The following is a 20,897-nucleotide window of genomic DNA, read 5'->3' as shown; positions in this document are numbered from 1 at the left end:
AAAAAAAAAAAAAAAAAAAAGGCCGTATTTCCAGTTAGATATTCATATTTCCAATCCTCCATGAAGGCAAATTCGAACTTTCGTAAAAGTATACATATTTAATAATAACCGTGCAGTAATAATTTTTATTACAATATGTCACATGGTAATGATTATATTGTATTTTCTGCATGAAAAAATATTATAGCAATGCCATTTTCTTTTAAATGCCAGAATAAACCCTGATTTTGCTGCTAGCATTTTTTAGCTCTAGCAAACTTTGCTACTAATTTTCAAAATTAAAATTATGTCATGGAATCAGCAGGTGAGGATGAAGTCGAATCCATTGATTCGTATAACAACATTGCTATAGTTATTGAATCCAATATAGATGCTGAGGAATTTTTAAATTCGTAGCTTTATGGAAGATTTTAAAGGTTTTCATTGTGTCATATTTTCTGATTAAATTATCTCAACATAGCTTGCTTTAAATTTTTTTTTTCTGAATGTACTTCAAAGTATTAAAAAAAAAAACATTTATATGTTAAGGAAATAAGATGAGAGAAAGTACAAAATTAATATTATATAAGATATTAAAAGTAGTTTTTGAAAGTGGTAAATTGAGTTATTTATATCTATTGCATTGTTTATTATGCATTGATATTACCATTGTATATGTTGACCACCTGTTTCTCATAAACTTTATGGGCTTGAAAAGTGGACTTGTCGGTATTTTTTATTACATAGCAGTCATTGAACAGACGACCCAATTTTGTGCTTACGACTACTAACATTCAACTCTATAGCCTTGTAGCTTTGAACTAACTGTAGAAGAAAAAGAAACTCCTCGATCAATATCCCCAGAGGTATGATTTGTTATGAGAACATGGAGGACTTTGTGAATCAAGAGATTTAACGTGCATCAGTCACCATTTATAATTTGGGGAGTCTTCAGCCCATGGGGGCCGAACCCATAATCTCTTGGACAGGGGCCCAGTGCCCTACCAACTAGGCTATCCTGGTCCCTCTACGCCGGTATGTACGATAAATAGTAGCAGTAAAAGTAAACATTGAAATTACCAACTCAGCATCATGGTTTTTCATAGCATATTCCAAAACACCAGCGGCTGCTTCTGGTTGGTGTAGTTTATTATTTATGCTGAAAGAACAATAAAACAGTGTGAGAATGTTTAATTTTATTCCATCGAACTAATTCCACTAAATTGAGAAATTAGTGTTACCCGATTAAAGCTTCTAGAATTTCAGTTGTGGGGCCTTTGTGGAATTCATCTTCTTTGTAATGCAAAGCCTTTGCATAAGCTCTACATTCCATTGCTTTCTCTCCCAGCAAAGTGGATTTTAGAGTGCTTTCAGGGAGTCCCTGCAATTAAAGTTAAAACCAATTTGTTTAATTCAAAAACAAGATATTGTGCAATATTTAACTTTTATATCTTTACGATATTTATACAAGGGTGTCAATGATTTAAATCTAATAAAAAAAATAATAAAACTACCTTTTCACAGTGTTCCATGAATTCAGCCAAATTAAGAAGTGTCTGTGTAATTTCTGGAATATTCTGTGTTGTCAGTGCCTGTTGAAGACTCTCTGCTAATTCATTTTGCTGTTTTTCGTGCAATTCGGACCAACAGGACAGAAATATTGCATTAAACATGTCTCTGTAATATGGAAATACACAACGTTAGTAAATAATATCATACTTATTATAAACAACTTACAAAAAAAAAGTTGCCAAGGATTTTAGCAAACATTAAAAAAACTTTTTTGACTTTCAATGTTTTGATCAAGGATACAGATTTTTTATGAATGCCACATAAATTATACCTAAGAGTAACTAATTAGCAATATCCAAATGATTTAAAATTTATTAATTTGTTTTTTATTATAAAAACAGCAGTTTGAAGTTGTGTATTTATTGGGCTTCCATGCAAAGAATTTCATTGTTAATTTTATCTATAAAAAATGGAAATCCTAAGATTATTGTAATATTTGACTTATATTAGATAAATATTATAGATAAATATTAATATTACCACATACAATAACAAGCATACCTGCCAACAATGGAGAAATAAAACAACAGAGATTTCACTAACCGACCCAATTTTCGGTTTACGACTACTGATGTTTAACTCAGCAGACTTGTAATTTTGAACCCAATCCAGAAAACATTGAAACTCCTAGATTAATTATTGGTAGAAATTTGCTTCAAGGAGGACTTTTTTTTATGGAACTAATCTGTCTTTGAGTTACACGAAGAGGAAAACCTTCCACGATTAGCCTGACGACAAGGGGACTGTAACCCATGATCCATCTACCACTGAGGATATTTCACGTCAGGACTGTGGTCGGTACAAGCCGGATGCAAAATTCGTATCAACCAGTCATAGCTCGGATTCGAACCTGGGTTCACCTTATTGTAAGGCAAATGCTCTATCCCCTGAGCCATCAAGGCTCAAATTAAACAATTAACACTAACCATACTGCAGTACTGTCAATAGCACCATCTGTTGAGAAATAATAGAAGTATTTTTTTGCCATCAGTGGATACTTTATCAGAAAAAAAAATTTCGCATTTCTTCAACAAATATAGAGAATTGTGAATATACAGGTAACCAGGATATAGACATAAAATACAGGAGTCTTCTTTAAAAAACAGGAGACTTGGGAGGTATGAACAAGCGTCTGACTATGCTAAGATCCATAACAATCAGCATTAATACACAATCTCAAATTTTCAAAAATAATAATTATAATACATCTTCAGACAATTCTTGAGAAAAATAACACAAATACAAGTTCTCGAGATTGAAGAAACAATAAAAATAAAATAGCTGTAAAATTTTTTTGCAATAAACGTACGAAGAACTATAAATGCAAACCTTGGCAATTGATCATAGGATTCTGCCAGAGCACAACAGGATCTTAATGCAGGTGACGGAGATTCTTTGAGCAACACAACACTCATTCGTTTCAGCCACTCTAGCCAGTCATCTTTCGAAACTCTGCGAGCTGATGCCCAGGCCTAAAATCATACAGAGAGGACACATAAAATCGTATTAATTTGATAAAAACATGCAAGTGAAATTACAATTTTGACAGCATTCTAAATAGGTGATGAATAAAAATAAATAATGAACTTTCATTTGAGTATTCAAAAAAAGCAAATGACTATCAGGTTACAATTAAAATCCTTAAATTTTCTGAAATTAGTTTCATTTTGTATAATGAATGATAACACATTATTTAGAAATAAATTTCAGAAGTTTTAAAGGTGAACATAGTTCAATGAAATCCTGAATTTTTAAAAAAAGCTTTTTTGGATTGATCATAGATTAACATAATAAGGTAACATAATAGGTTTTTAGCACAAAGGTCGCCCACTTGTGTATTTATAATAAGGTAATGATGTGTATATAATGCTAATTCATGATGATCAGAAATTAATACAGTAGAGAACCAATTATCCGGGATGCTCGGGACCATCGCTATCCCGGATGTCTGAATTTTCCGGTTTTCTGGGTCGACCAAAAAGTGTCATTAATCGATGTTTTATCGAACCCGAATTACAAGGAAAAAGTGTAATGCATAAAGTAAGAGAAAAAAGAAAGGTACTCCTAACTATAAAAAGAAAAAAAAATGGTAGAAAAATAACATTTAAAAGAATAAAAAAATTTGCAAGTTTAGACAAGAAAAACAAGTTTAAAAAACACAAACTCTCCTATTCATTTTTTAAAAATAATTACAATTCCTAAATTGACTAATATAAACAAAACCAATGGTTAAATAATGCAATATATTTCATACCTAATTATACGGGGGAAACGATAAAATAGAAGGAAAACTTATTAAAAAAAAACCTAATGATAAAATTTATGAATAAAAATAATTAATTTATTGAGTGAAAAATTTATCATGAAAAGAAAAAAATATCAAATGTAGTGAAATCAGAAAAACAAAACTGCAATCTGCTTCATAAAATAATCCTATGTTTAAATTAATAAACAATTCTCCTTTTATTTTATTTTTCTTTTGTTGATAAAAACACGATATTTAATTACAGCAGATGTGATTCCACACCAATGAAAACTTGCAAATAATACCGCACTTCCAAAGAATGAGAATTTATTCAGAAGAAAAAGATTTTATTTTTATTAATCGATGTCAAATAGATAAATATATTTTTATCTTTCATCTTCTGTTCACTGATATGCATGCAATGCATTTCCCCCACCCCCCTCGTAAATCAAACAGAAAACTAAATCAGCATGCCACACCCTTGAGCTTGATTGACGGCCTAAAGGAGAAAATAAAACATTCCTCCCTTCCCTGCCTTCAAGGTCAAGGAGGAAATGACGTTTCTCTGGGTAAATGAGGGGAAAAATTCTCCCCTTCCTTACATTTTCCTCTACTCAACTTCAAGGATGAGTTCAATTTCCGCTTTTTTTCATAATTGTTCTAGTTTAAAATGGCGGGAAAACCGATCAAAATTTTTCCTGGTTTTCTGGTTTCCCGGTTATCTGGATACCGGATAAATGGTTCCCTACTGTATAAAAAAGTTTACGGAATGAGCTATGATATAAGAACATATTATAACATTTTATAACATATTATAACACACATTTTTAATTTGAAATAAATATGTTTCAAAGCATTTTAAATTTGTCATAAATTAACTTATTATTTTTTTAAAACTTATTAGAAATGTTTCATAAAAATCTTCTTATGTAAAGTTTAAAAGGCAATGAAAAGGATAATTTGCTTGAACAATTCAGAGGAAAACTCAAATTTAATCACTCACACGTTTATAAATTCAATTCTTAAATAATCTTGCATTTTATCTAAGATACTTTTATGCAAAACATAATATATAATGAAAACTCCTATTGATTTCATTAAGGTACCCTGGTACCATCAATATTAAACTCTGGTTACACGATTAAATCATATGACCTAGATATAAATCAATCAGTAAGGCTTTCAAAATTTAAATTCAACAGAATTAGGATTATTTTCATAAATTATTCAAAAAAAGAATTTTAAAAAATAATGATTTTTTGAAAATGTAACACTACTATAAGAAAAAACTTTGTGGGGTAACTTGATTTTGACAATGTCAACCTTCACCCATGAAAAGGTACCCCACCATAGAATGGAGGTAACATACTAGAGAATTGGAATTATATTTTTGTAGTGGTAGATACACTACAGTACTCCCCCACCAGAATTATATTGTGATAGAATTAGATGAACGGATGCCACTAGTTGATTAATTCCTGTTTTGTGAGAAGCCGAGAGAGCTGTATTAAGATCACCGGACATTTTAAATGCTGATTGTGAGAGCTGTATAAAGTTCATGGTCGTGGTCACTCCTGTGTTGCCTTTAGCAGTGGAGTGTATAAGTTGTATGTTATGCGTGATTGAGATTAAGATGCAACAGTGTGAGGAGGTGGATAAAGTCGCAGTCACAAGTAGTAAGTCAACTGTTCAATGTGGACCATTAATCGGATTAGGTGTATTTAGATCAAAGTGTGCGTTACTATCAAACTAGGGCTGTTACTATCAAACTAGGGCATATCGAAGTGGGAGTTTCCGTCAAGGTAGGCGTGTTCACATCATGTCCGGGTCAACAAAGTGAGGTTAGCTGATTTCGACAATGTCAACCTTCATCCATGAAAAGGTACCCCACCATAAAATCGAGTTAACATGTCTTATATACTAGTGAATTGGAATTATATTTTTTTAGTGGTAGATACACTACAACTTTAAATAATTAATTATAATAATATTACTCTTTGGAGGTTAGCGATATTGATTTGCAGCTTTCTCCGAGGGTTTCCAACTTCAGAGTTAGCCTGGCTGATGTCATTTTCATGAGACTTAGCGGAAGTCTTTCTCTTTGGATACATTAAGGGGTCATCATTTTCTTCTACTGCAGTCCCCTACAAAGCAAACGCAACAACCAATGTTAAAAAAAAAAAAAAGTAATTGAAAAAAATTGCAAGAAAGCAAGCATTTGAAATGATTAAACAAAATAAAAAATAATTCCAAAGGGGTAAACAATAAATATTTCTAATAGATTTAACAGTTAAACAGGCATGAAAGTGGACAGAAATAAAATAAGGCTTTCACAATGCAGACACTGGGAATTGGGGGGAGAAAGTTCTTGATAATACTGTGATATCAATAAGATATTTAAAAAATGAGATTTTTATTTTATATTAAAAGTGGCAGAAGCATTTAAAAAGCGAAATTTAAATTTTTTAAATTTTAAACGTCTTTGACCACTCTTTAAAGAAACAAATACATAACAGGGAGTCTAGCCAGAGTTTTCAACAAAAAATAAGTATCTTAAGTACTTTTTAATTTAAGCACTCAAAAAATATTTTTAATTACCTTCCAAAAAAAATCATAGTATCTGTGCAGCATTAACAATTATTTTTTTCTATTGCTTAAAGTTCTTAATTTATAAACAAAAAATCAATGAAATTCAAAAACATTTTCAAAAATTTCACATAATCATGATAAAATAGCTAGTTTCTGATAAATATTGCAGAGAAAATTATGAAAAATCATGCATTTTTTGTAATTTAGAAAGACAGTTGACACTGCAAAGAAAAAAATCTCATTTTAAAAGATAGAAAACTAAGCATTCTTTACAAACCCCGGATAAAAAAGCACCTTTAAGGGTTTTTAAAAACGTATATTGAAAATAAGCAACTCTAAGCTTTAAACGTCATGCACCCAGATATATAAAAACATAACTTCTAACTCTGACATAAGATTTTGATTTTATATTAAAAGAGGGAGAAGCATTTAAAAAGTATAATTTATATTTTTCTTAAATATGATTTCAAATATCTTTGACAACTATGTTAAAGAAAACTAAGCAATATATAAGGCTTAATAATCATCATTTTAAATTAATTGCCAGTCATTCTTTTTAAATTAAAACAGTCGGAATATATCAAATATAAAGATAAAAGTAAATATTGCAAAAGAGTCAACAAATTAGGGAAAACGATCAAATAATAAATAGTTTTAATATAGTAAACAGTCAAATCAAATAGTAAAGACAGATAAGCAATTCTGACAGAGTAAACATTTAAACTAAAAAGAAAACACCAATAATAATAATTCTTATTGAGTAAACAGTTAAACTAAGATATGAAGATGAAAAATAAATGATTTCAAGCATGCATCAAAAAAATAAATAAAAGTAAATAACTCCATAAACAATATTTTTTTTTAATAGTTGGACTGCGAGGATTTAATTTAAGTTTATATTTATAATCAGATACATAAAAGTTTAATAACTAAGCATGTAACAAACTAGTGCTATAATGCTAATAATTATTTTCAATAGAAAACTTGAGGAAAAATTATATGCATTTTTTTTTTTTTTTTTTGCCGAAAGTGCAAAATCCAGATTTTTTTCACTTCTTTCATGCATAAAAGTGTGCAGAAGAATGAATTGTTTAAATATTAAAGCTTACCTTTATGATTCGACTAATTAGAACATCATATCTTTGGTGATTGATACGATGTTTAGTCAAAACCTTGTGCACCATTGGAATATATATCTGGTATTTTTTGCCCAATTGTATAACCACAGAACATAGGGTATCCATAGCAGTCTATAAAAAATGAAAATAAAAATATTAGGTCCATAAGTCTTATGAATTAATAAAACAATATTTCAACAAATTTTTTTAAGTTTGGTTATAGGAATCTTTTGATAAATTGACGCAATCCATTTTTTTTTCAAATCTGAGAACGAAGACAGATAAATTTATAACATATTAAAAAAATTAACAATAACCCCTAATGCTTTAATAAAAATAGAAGCTGTGATAGTACATCTTTGAATATTTATTTATAACTTTGCAGCAAATTAATCAAGTTAAGCAATTTACACCTGAACGTATTAATGAAGTTCAGACAAAATTCCAAAAATATGCTATTGTATATTGTTGTATGCTGTTAATAAATTTTTTCATTCATTTTAACTACACAAAAATTAATGCAATGATATTTATTTTAATATTGATCTCAATTAAGATAACTTTTTTTTACCATCCAACTTATATTTCTTATACCTTCTTAAACTTAACATTAAATTAAAACTATTTTATACTCTTAACATAGAATAAGCTATGTACCAGCAATGTCTTTTAATTTTGCATTTTTTTCCCTTCCTATCATATAGTCTCAAAATAAAATTATTATGTGTGATTTCTTTAAATACTTCAGCAAACCCCTTTCAATGTTCTTTATCGTGTCAGAGCAAAAAATAATCCTCATCTCAATGAGGAGTATGCAACAGAGATCAGATGATAGTTACCATCATCTATTTCCCCAATCTAATTTGAGAAAAAATCCAAAAATGTCACTAATAGTCCATTAGTGTAGCTCTAATATAATTTTAAGAATCAAATAAATAAAAGGAATATTTCAATTTAACATTTACAGTCTAATAAATTAGTATTGATGGAACATGAAGGCAATAAATGGTAAGTAATGCCGAAATTTTTTTTTTTTCATCTAGATTTAGTAATTATTAAGTTTTCTACAAACATATCCTTTATTTATTTTTATAAAGGGACAAATGCAGACAAAAATGCCAACCAATAAAGAAATTTTTAAAAGTAAATCACTTACTGGGCGAAGTTCGGGTACTGTGTCCAGATTGCGGACCAGAGGTTGCAAAATTCGAGAAGAAAATTCAGTAAAATCCAAGGTTTCTGATAAATGATCAATAGTTTCTAAAGCATGCCTATGAATATTTAAAAAAAGGCACTTATTAGATTTTAAAAAAAAACACTTTGAAGCAATATGAGAAATTTTCAGGCATAAAGTCTTGAAATTGCCAAAATTAATCTTCTGATGCTATTACAAGTACTTCCCTAAAATACATTTTGTTACATGGGAACTTAAAAGATGCTGGTTTGCTTTTTGTAACGAAGCAACATTCAAATTGAAAGATTTTCCCCCCATTTACGAGCAAAACCATCAGATAGTTGGATCGAACAAGATTGGATGAAACATAAACATCATAATTATTCATTCTAATCACTTGTTAACCATAAAATAGAAAGAAAAATTACAAAAAATGTAATGTTTTCAGTACTTTCTTGTGAAATATAAATACAAATAGTTATTTCTAATTTTTAGCTAATGAATGCAGTAGACTTTCAACTATAAAGGCATGATGTGGTTGAGGTGTAGGCCCCATATAATTAAAAATGATTTATTACATAATTAAAAATTCATGCTACACATTTTAAGACAGGTGATTAATCCAAAAATACTTGAAGTTTATAGCAGGGTTGCCATTCAAATCTAGAAAAAAAAAATCTCTGTGTTTTTCCTGTTTATATTATTCACAATATATTAAGAGAAAACACAACAATCATTGTGCTCTTGTATGAGCTGTATTGGGCCATCTATACTAATTATAATTGTTAAAAAGAAACTTAAGGAAAAAAAAGGACAGCTGAGCATAGTTAAAACAAATAATGCTATACTAAATGAGCTAGTTTAATATAGCTGAAATGTCCTCCTTAAATATCCCATAGATTTATACTTTGAGTGGTTACCATTTTTTAAAACACAAAAATAAGAAACAAAATTCCCTGTATTTTCCCCCAGTTTCTAAAGAAACTCAAAATTCCCTGTTATTTTAGGTGATTTTTCGAAAATTCTCTGAGTTTTCCTGTGGAGTGACAACCCTGAATACATAAGTGTGAAAATGTATGACTAGGAAGTGTTAAAATGTACTTGTAAGTGTTAAATGTAAAATGTAATGTTAAAGTCCTGAGCCAGATAAGGAGAAGTCAACAGTATTTTCAAAAAATAATAGTAATGTGTAAATATATACAGGGTGTTCAGTAAATGTTGCGACAAACCTCTAGGAAAGGTAAGGCATATCATAAGTATTAATTGCAAATGAAATTATGATTGATCATCTTTCACTGCTAGGGTCGCTTTCGTATTATGAACTGCTTTTACATGTACCTTAGAACAGGTACTTTATGTCATCTTAATTTCATGTTTTCTAATAATTATTGTCAAAAATTGTGGTCAAATTGGTTCAGTATTGAATTTTTAATTGTTATTTTATGATTTGGTGATTAATTTAACAAGAGCGTCAAATCATCAAATTATTGTAAAACAGCTATTTCTGTATCTATTTGAATACAATTTTCAACAATAATAAAAAGAAAACATAAAATTAAAATATACTAGATAATTAAAAGTACTTGTTTAAAGGTACACATTGAAAGAGTTTATTATAGAGAAATGCCCCTAGCACCGTATGGAGACTGGCCATGGGTTCCAATACAATTCTTAATCTTCATGATGTCCCCTACCTTATCCAGAAGTTTGTTGCAACATTTACCAGACACCCTTTACACTTTAATTAAATATACATACTCTTTTTTTTTAAATTAATCAATATTTTAAAAAATTTTTTTAATTAAATTTGTAAGATTAAAATTTTTATAAATAAATCATTAATAAAAATAAATACCACACTGTTGCTACATTTAAAAATAAGCTAGTAAGTATATGCTCAGAAATTGTTCCAACTCCTTGATTTTTTATAAAGACCCGTAATTTAAAAATAAAAATTACCTCTGCACATTGATAGGAACGTCAGGTGAATCAAAAAGCTTAACAACAGGTGGCAAAATCAAATGTAAATAATCATCCAGATTATTTCCAAATTTTTGTAATGCTATTAGAAGCTGTAAAAATGAATATATAAGTGAAATAAATACAATTTCTAACAAACAAGAATAAGAGCTCTAATATTTTTCTGAGTTCTTTCCCAATAATTTTAAGATTAAGAATGCAAACAAAGAGTAAAACTAGAATACAAATTTTTTTTATTTTACAGATTAATACTAAGACATTTTAGTTTAAGGAAAAAAGAAAGAGCTTAAATTTAGAAGGGCTATTCCACGGTAACTTACGTTACATTCACATAAACTTTATTGCACTGAGAACTCAGAAGCAAACAAATAATACTAATACACACATTAAAATAAAGTGATTTCTTAAAATTACATTCAAAACCAAGAGGAACCTAATTAAAATAATTTATATTTTTCAATTTAAACAGTGTAAAAACCTAAAATTAGTGTGGTAACTTACATTACCGAAAAAGGAATGGCATAAATTTGCAATATACTTGAAGGCAAAATTCTGTTCCTATACAAACGTTAAATGATTAAGATTATATGTATCATTTTTCTGACATGTTTAAATATTTCTTATGCCTAGATTTAAAATTTTATTTCAGAAGTTAAATTAAATATTATTTTTTAAATGGGTAACTTACGTTACGAAATTCACTTTGTAGCAAACTTTTATTCTAATAATGTACAAATGCAAATTAAGATATTTAAACAGTATAGTGCAATGGAGAAAAAGTGTACATGAAGTAAATTCAGATACTTTTGATTCCCACACTTGATTCACACATTACTATGCAAACTTATAATGTCCTCTGTTATTAACTACTACAGGGGGCTCAATTCTTTTCACTATGTTTTCTTTCTGGTAGAATAGTTCATCTCTTTTTTCTGGCCATTTCCAATAGATTCCCAGAGTAGCCATTACATTGAATTCAAATTCTTGCTCTTCAACAGACATTACCACACCAGGATATAACATGTCCTCGTATCTAACCATATACCAATCCCCTGCTCTTATCTTGGATTCATCATTTTGTTTTTCAACATCTTTCACTAAAAAAATCCTTCTGGTAAGCCTTCTTGTTCTTTTAAATAGTAGATCTGCTTAATGTTTTCAATCTGTGGAGCTTTTGAGAATAGAATGGACAGATGTAACTTTTTCTGACGTTTCTTAATATCTTCTGGTGTGATTTCTAACACATTTATTTTTGTTCAATGCTCTTGTATTGCTGCCTCAAACTCAGAGGTATTGGTGACAATATGTTTTCTTCTCAATACGACATTTCTCACACTCCTTTTCCTGATCACCTGTTTCTTTAGTGTGATCTAAATCATCTCACTTATGAAAGCCATTGAATGATGCTTTCCGGAGGACCATGCTGATATGGTGAAAATACTTACTTGCTTCTTCGTCCAGTGTGCACTTTACACCTCGTCTTGGTATTCGCACGAATAATTTTCTGCGAAATATATTCAAGTGATTGCAGTAGCAAAATTGTGTGCTCTTATCGAATGATTGCAGTGCTCTTATCGAATGATGGTAATGTCGAAGTTTGGACTTGCCTTCTGTAAGCAAGCGCTTGTACACGGTTGGTTTTAACATGGTTTCGAAACTGTGGCTTCATGTTCTTTATGTGTTCAGACAAATATTCAGAATTTCCTTATTCTGACATTTTTTTTTCAGTTGGCCAGCATCAGCTTCCTTCTATGCATACCAATTCAAACTATTTTGGTTTTCTTTTTGGGTAATTTTGTTTAGTGAATCTTCAAGTTGATGAGAACAAGTTTCACATTCTCCAGACCAGCACTCATCTGTTTTTTCTAAACATAAAAATAAATTTCTGAAGAATTTCGAAAGATGGAACATTATGGAATTTGGTGAAGGCTTCAGTAGCCAATCCGAAGTTTTCGTGATACTTACGACAAGCATTTCTTGGAATTTTGCTACTGAGTAAAACATGCTTTGGACGGAGCTCAAAGAACTTAGTTTTTCCAATTTTGCATTCTGGATTTCTTTTATAAACATTTGGAGAATTTCTCCAACTGAATGAAGAAGATGCCGTTCTTGGACTTTCTTTTTACTACCATTAGCATCTCGAATTATAATCACATCCTTAACTCCTGATGCTTGTCGAGAGATTTCGTCCAATTTTGAAAACATATGAACTCCAACACCCAATTAAATAACTTAATGCAGAGATTTTCATTAAAATTAATATCTTAAGGCAGTATTTATTCATTTAAAGTTTGGTGTTGTAACTGGATATATCTTATTTAGTTTATATGCCAATTTTCAAGAGGAATAGACTCATTTCACAATGGTAACTTACATTACATGCATGCCAGTAACTTACGTTACACACATTGAATAGTGCACAAAACAATAAATAAGTAATATTTGAAAAGAAAACTATTGCTTCTTATTTATTGTTAGCCTGTAAGAAAGAAAAAATATTATTCTTACTTTTGTATCACTTGTTCTTTTTTGCACATAAAAACTTTTCCTAGTTTTTGGTAACTTACGTTACATGCATTGAAGTTTAGTTGAAATTTATATAATTAAGTGAATTTAACAACAAAAACTTATTTTAACACTGCACAATATTTTTATTAAGTGCAATAAGCAATATTTATTCTTTGGAACATTTTGAAACGAAGATAATGTTAACTTACTGATTTTCAAAATCTGACCATATTCTTCACCCAAATCAGAACAAGCAATTTGCTAGTGTTCAATGGGTCATCAACAGTAAAAAACTAAATTCTCAAAAAAAATTATTATAAATTATCAAACTTCAAACCTTTCTAATACAGAAAAGATCAAAAATAATAATATTATTCTTTTGTATTTTCCAATACTTTTCCCCTTTTTCATGGAATTGCCCAGAAACATTTAAAACTTTTAAATCAAAATGTGCTTAGATAAAAAAAAATAAGAAAAACACAATATCAATTTTATCTAACTTAGATCAACTTATTTAATTTTTAAAAGGCTGTTTAAATTTGAATTTTTCCTTCAAAATTATTTATATATGCAATCAAATTCCCAAAATTACTAAAATTATAGCTTAGCTAAATAAATGGATTTTATTTAACCTGGTAGTTATAAGGCACCAAACCAAGTAACCTTTTTCTACAATTCATTTACTAATTACATTAAATCATTCCTAACTTAAGATTTCTAATTTAATTCAGAATAGGACAATAGAGCGGCTTTCAGGAGAACGCCTTAAAACACCCACACCGCGTCGTGGCGGATACTAAGGATACAAGAAAAAGTCACTTCGAATAGGGGTGTGGGGTGAATAGTTTTGTCTGAAACTTGGCATAGGTCTGCGTGAGTAAACCAATCGACACCTGCATTCCTCTATTTCACTCCCATTAGAGACATGCTCTTGCTTGTTACCATAATAGCAGGCAGCCCCAGACTTTTAGTTTGGAGGAGCTCGCCTCAAAGTCACACAGTAATATTGAACTACAATTACAAGCAATAAAGATACACATTTGTAAGTCATTTAGAGTTACATCTAATCTTGAAAAATGTAATTTCATGTAAGCTTGAATATATACTGAGTTATAAGATTACTACACTCTATTCAATTATATGTAATCCAATTATTTACCTCTGGATTTTTTCTAGCAACAAGAAAATGCCAAAATTTTTTAGAAGGTCTTTTTACCCACACCTAAAAAATGATTCTTACTGACTCAATGCTTAACCATCAGAATTACAATTTATACAGTAATTAGACTTTTGCATCTTTTTTGATTAATTGATGAGTTGAATTGTTAAGTAAATTTTACATACAAGTTAGCCAAAATTAAATTTCTCAAAATTAAATTTATGTTAAGCATTGTATAAATCAAAATGACATATATTCTAATTAAAAAGAGAAAAACTGTGTTTGTTGACAGTTGTGCTTCAAATTAAAAGTTTTTAAAACTTTTTTTTCTTCTTAATAAGAAACCAGTTAACTATTTTGCTCACTCAAAATTATAATGAAAATTTTAAAAATATTTCCGACATGGTTAACATGCAAGACTTCAATGTATATTAGAATCCAGTAGTTTTTTAGTAATCCTTACAGCAATTAATCTTTACAAAAGCAAATCCCATATAGCAGAAAATCGTCAATTTGGTGTCAAAAGTATGTATAATTTACTTTACAACAATTTATGTAACACAAATTTATGAAAAACAAACTTCATATTATAGAAAAAAATGGACATCCAAGAAACGAAAAATAGATGTAAAATTATACATAAACAATTTAATTTATTTTGAAAATATTTTATCAGTTGCAAATATTTTATCAGTACATTATTTTCACATATTATTTTAATGGTTCTTAAATACATGTAATACTTCGTCAATATATGTAACAATATACTTCGTCAATATATGTAAAATACACAGAAGCATTTTTACTAAATCTACATAGTAAATTCACTTTGTCAATATTACGTAAAACATACAAAAATATTCTTACCGAAATAAAATGGTACATTATTTTGTCAATATTGCGAACAATATATGGGAACTTTTTACCAAAATCGAAATGGTAAAATACACATCAACATTTATACGTAAAATGCATAAAATCTTTCTTATCCAAATTTAAATGGTAAATTTACATCGTCAAAAATACATAAAATATACAAAAGCAATCTTACCGAAAGTAGTTGGTAAAATACATTCTGTTAATATTACGAAAAAAAATACCAATGAATTTTTACCAGATATCTCAGAGGATATCTTCCATCAATATTACATAGATATGTGCATAAAGCATATTGATTTTACCGATTTTCCAAAAAAATTATGTTTAATTCCCGTATAATGCTACATGGGATATTACTGATAAGTTGAAATACATTTAAACACAGCATTTCCAAACTTTAATCATAATGTTTTTAAAGATGAAGCTAATATAATTTTTTTTTAAAGTTATAAAAAAATATATTGATTGAATAGAATAGATACTGATACAATACCTTCATGGTAATAGTTCTGTTTTCTGAGGTGTCATGCATGAAAACACGCAAAAAATGTGGGATCAACTGTGGTAAATATATCTTAAATTCAGCTCCAAGGGCAATAACAACCTGCTCTATAAGAAGAAGAATTGTACTCTGCATTGGACTCTGTGGTGTCCAAAAATCCTGAAAGAAAAAAAACAATTACTCAAAACAACAGAATTCAATATGGAAGCTGCACTCCAAATTATTGTACCCACTCTATTGAGACATCTTAGCATGATGTAATTTTAACAATAATAGCAGTTCTCAAAATTCAATTCGGACAACCTTAAAATAATTATCAGTGGTCCCGAGGACAAACAATAGATGTAAAAGACTGGGTGTGGTCTTAATTTTTAGTTTTTTTTTAGTCTATGTTACTGTCATAAAATAGCACATTTCATAGTAGTGACATTACACATTCTCCATAATGTAACTTTTCATTTTCATTCACTTTATAAGCTTTTCTTTTCACAAAAAAAAAATCTAATAGAAGATAGACAGACCAGTGAAAATGTAAATTAATAATACCTTTCGATAACTAGTCCATTGAACCAGTGACAAAAACTTAATTTCAACTGTCGATTAATGTTATCTTTATATTTTATTTTATTACTGTCCTTGAACAGCCGACCCAATTCTGGTTTTACGACTAACAATGTTCAACTCCGTAGCCTTGTAATTTTGAACACAATCCAGAAGAAAAGGGAGCTCCTGGATCAGTACCCCCACAGGTATTGATTAGTTATGGGAACATGAAGGACTTTGTGACCGGACAGACTTAATATTCATCAGTCACCATTTACTACGCTTGGAGTCTTCGGCTGACGGGGATCAAATCCATGACCTTTTGGACATGGGCCCAAAGCCTTACCAACCAGGTAAAGTTATCTTCATGAAACAAAAACTAGCAATGGATACACAAACAAGCTTATCAACAAAGGAGAAAAAAATTATCGCACACCATATAATAAAGAAATGCCAAATTAGTACACATTCGAAATTAGTACACCATTAGTACACCATTTAATCTAATTCAAAATGATGTGAAATAAGCAGAATTAATGCTATATAAACAAAAATAAGATTATTTAAAAAAATTTTAAAAAAAAACCTTCTACAGTGTCATAACATAGAAAGATTAAATTGCATTACATGGCATTTGCATTACCCGCATTTGCATTACATGGAGAAGAAAACCACAAAAACCTTCCACGGTTAGCCTGACGACAAGGGGACTTTAACCCAAGATTCGTCTACCACTGAGGATGTTTCATGTCAGCACTGTGGTCGGTGCAAGCCGGATGCGGAATTCATATCAACCAGCCATCACCGGAATTCGAACCCTGTTCACCTTATAAGAAGACAAATGCTCTATCAAAACTTAAAAGAAATTTTGACTTTTACCTTCAAAAGACAAAATATATCATCTAGATAGTTTCGAATATGAATCTTGACAATGCTAATTATCTGGCACAGCTGTTGAAATAGAAACTGAAAGGAAAAAAAAAAAAAACATTTTATAACTCTGTACATTTAAAAGAAAGAACAAAATTTATGTACCATTCTCAAAATTCGGAATATATATCAAAAGTAAATAGTTAATATAAATTATACAGAAAAAATTAAATAAAATTATGAAGACTTCAAAGAAAAAAATCAGTTTATTTCATTATTTTTCCATAAAATAATAGATGTTTTATATTCAGATACATACACAAGAGAAATTGTTTAATTTATAAGTTTGAAATAAAAAAGTTTAGAATTGAAGACTGAAATCAACACTACTAAAATCAATAATGCCAGGAAAGTATATGTTTATCTACAAATTAAAAAATTTTGTAAACGAATATCATTTCCACTAAAATTTAATAATTTATCCAAAAATATTTTTAAAAAAATTTAGAAAAATAAAAAACAGAAAAATCTATACAATAAAAATTATTATCTACATTTAACAAAAGTAGTTCATGAAGATATTTTTAAAAATTTAGCAGTAGAAAATTAGACAGCAGACACAAATTCATTCATTGTTGAAATTCATGCTTTTAGAAAATTATAAATTCCAATCATAAATTTTCTTTATTGGGAAATTTTTAGATTACTTTTTAATTTTCTTACATGAAGTTTTAATATTTTCATATTGAATTATAAATGAATGAATTTCATCAACATTATGAATCATAAAAATTAATATACCAGCATTTCATACCAATACTAATAGAGATTTTTAATTCTCAACACAGATTTAGACTATCCTTTTGTTATTAAAAAAAGCTTCGGTAAAATAAAAAATAAAAACAGTTTCTTAAAATTATTATACTTTAATTATCTGCATCAATATATTGAAAATATGTTTCGAATTATAAGGAGGCTAGATACAAAACTATTTATTTATTTTATTATTTTTATTTTATTTATTTATTATTATTATTTTTAGTTTTTTTCCACGAATCCCTAGCAAAAATTTTACTTCGATCCCAGATGGGCTCAAAATTGGCTCGATGTGGGTCCTATATTGTCATCGCTCAATATGCACTGAGGGACCAATATTGGGAGAATTAAACAATTCTACATAGGACCAATATCGTAAAATAACGGCCCTTTGAACCCTTATTTGGTCCAATGAGGATCCAAGTTATTTTGCTACAAGAGATTATTGTCAACCCTTAAAAATAAATCACATTAATAAGAAATGCGATGTTAAATTTTAAAATTATATAGTTACGATGTTTGATTTCATAATTGTGTGAATATGAATCTCAATATATAATTAAGTTATGTGAATAGAAATCACAACAGTAGCTTTAGAAGTGAAAGAATACGGACCACGATGCTCGATTTTTAAATTGCATAAATACGAATGATGTTTTGTTTATTCACATGAATACAAATCACGATGTTTAATTTTAAATCACATGAATATGAACCACAGGTGTGAAATTTTAATGACGTCAACTTGAATTGGACTTGGAGATTGCAAGTGTGACTCGCAAGTCAAGATTATATTGAGTTAATAATATTTCAATAAGATAAAAAAAAAATACTATACGAAAAACACATGAAATAATGAGACATCAATCACATTAATATTATCGCAAATAGCAAAAAGGATTCATATCAATCACTATGTCTATTTTGCAAATGTCATTAATATAAATTGTGATTAAAGAAAAAAACAAAATTTTGTCGAATAGCAATAAAAATTCAATGTTGGTAGTTAAACGGAAACGGTAAAAACCCACATCTACCATATTAATAATCATAAAATTTAAATATCAAGTAGTTAATGACAGCATAACTTGAGACACGTAAGGAATTGAACTTGTTCTCATATTTTGCAATGTTCCAAACATTTTAGAAAGAAATTTTATAAGATACTTAATTATATTATTAAAAAGAATTAGAATTTTTTCTCAATTTAAAATTGCTACCTGTTAAAAAGCAAATAAAAGTGGAAAAATAAAATAAATCACCTCTCTAAAAGGATTGTCAGCAGTTTTGATAACATTAATGAATGATGGCATAACCTGAGGAAGATAAGGTACAGCACTTATTCCCATATTTTTGAACAGAAAAGTAATAGCATGGACTGCCATGGAATGATGCTGATGCAGCAGAGGCTCCCTGATTATTTTCATCAGTGTGACAATGGCTATTTGAGGATAAAATTCATCTAGGGATCCAGACATATTTACTAACATCTCACTTGCACTCATTTCTACAAATACAACAAAAGCTTTTCACACAAATTTATTTTTTACATAAATCATACATGAAATACATACAATAATTTCATACATAAAATAATACATAAAAAATACAATAAAATATTTCACGATAACTAACGAATTTTAACGAATAAACTGAGCATTTTCGAACAAAGAAAAGTTTTAACCTCATTTTTATAAATGAGGCTCACTACATTATGTATTACTAATACTCATTTTTGTATTCAAGAAAGCAATAATCTGAGGGAAAATTCTATTTGAATATGAATTTTTTTTAGGTAAGTTACTAAATTTTTGGAAGCTTTCTAAAATGCACGAAAATCAGGAGAATTTTCATTTTTATGAAGAGGAGAAACTGTAAAAACCCAGTAGTCTACTGGAAAATCCAGTAGAGTAAGAGGCTATGGTACAATAAATGCAAATGATAAATTTAAACAAAACGTACCTTGATTGTCTGCAATATTTGTAGAATTTCCTATGCTCAGCATACCACTACTTGATTCTCCAGAGAGGTCAATTAGACCAAGTGTGACTTTGTACTTAAAAGGATCCAATGCACCCAAAAGACCAAGAACACGAATAGCCTAAGAAGATAAAAAATATTGTAAATGGCCATGAAAAATTAGTTTAGCAAGAAAATAAGTGAAACTCAAATCAATAACAAACAAAATAAGAGTAATTTAATAATGGAAAATGTGGCTCTATACAAATAGGCAATTCCTCCTTTTACCAACATCTTATTAGAAAACTTTAAAATCATAGATCTCAGTTAAAAAAATACTCAAGATGTTTAATATTTTTTTGTAAAAATAGACTTTGGTGTCATTTATACTTACTTTAACTATAAAACCTTTAAAAAAATGTAGACTTTTTTAAAAAATTTAAAAATTTAAAAATTGGCTGTTACGGACGTAACATATTGTGTCATTTCTGTAACCTGTAACACCTAGTTTTTATTTTTAAAAACTTTTAAAATTTATGAAAGTTACTAAAAATTGAAGTAAGTGTAAATGACAGAAAGACTTATTTTTACAAAAATGTATTATTAGAGCAGTTTGAATATTTTTATCTGAGTAATATGCTTAAGAAATTTATAAATGGAGTTGTTCTATAATTAATGTCATACAACCTCTTCTCATATCATCTTAAAGCACACAAAAAAATAATTGATTAGGTATTTTTTATAAACAAAAAATAAGAAAAAAAATCAAGGTATTCACCAAGGAATAAAATGACTTTCCATATTTTTTATTCCAGGGAAACTATTTAATTTGTTTCATAACAAATTTAAGAGGATTTAAATTTTTTTAAAAACTAACATAAAATTTTTAATGATTTTAAATAGCGAAACAAATATTAATTATTTTTTACATTATATTACCTTTAGATAATTGAATAAATAGGTATAAGAATTGTATGTTCTTCTGTGCAATTAGTTCCACAGAT

General features: G+C 28.7%; 1 protein-coding gene across 1 annotated transcript in view; it reads right to left on the bottom strand.

Moving 5' to 3' along the window:
- The window catches only part of mTor (serine/threonine-protein kinase Tor), a 105,322-nt gene that overhangs the window by 43,580 nt on the left and 40,845 nt on the right, over positions 1 to 20,897 (bottom strand). The window contains exons 20-31 of the mRNA XM_016051467.2: positions 19,897 to 20,035; positions 19,197 to 19,441; positions 17,128 to 17,214; positions 15,697 to 15,864; positions 10,637 to 10,749; positions 8,660 to 8,774; positions 7,495 to 7,635; positions 5,791 to 5,940; positions 2,881 to 3,023; positions 1,494 to 1,656; positions 1,221 to 1,360; positions 1,060 to 1,138 (exon numbers count right to left, since the gene is read on the bottom strand). Of these exons, the coding sequence (XP_015906953.1) occupies positions 1,060 to 1,138; positions 1,221 to 1,360; positions 1,494 to 1,656; positions 2,881 to 3,023; positions 5,791 to 5,940; positions 7,495 to 7,635; positions 8,660 to 8,774; positions 10,637 to 10,749; positions 15,697 to 15,864; positions 17,128 to 17,214; positions 19,197 to 19,441; positions 19,897 to 20,035 (1,683 nt within the window). The remainder of the gene's footprint in view (positions 1 to 1,059; positions 1,139 to 1,220; positions 1,361 to 1,493; positions 1,657 to 2,880; positions 3,024 to 5,790; positions 5,941 to 7,494; positions 7,636 to 8,659; positions 8,775 to 10,636; positions 10,750 to 15,696; positions 15,865 to 17,127; positions 17,215 to 19,196; positions 19,442 to 19,896; positions 20,036 to 20,897) is intronic.

This window comes from Parasteatoda tepidariorum, chromosome 9, assembly GCF_982258835.1.
Source record: "Parasteatoda tepidariorum strain Cologne lab strain chromosome 9, Ptep-v5.0, whole genome shotgun sequence".
NCBI lineage: Eukaryota > Metazoa > Arthropoda > Arachnida > Araneae > Theridiidae > Parasteatoda > Parasteatoda tepidariorum.
The sequence above is the reverse complement of the archived record's forward strand: the minus strand, read 5'-3'. Positions and strand labels throughout refer to the sequence as shown.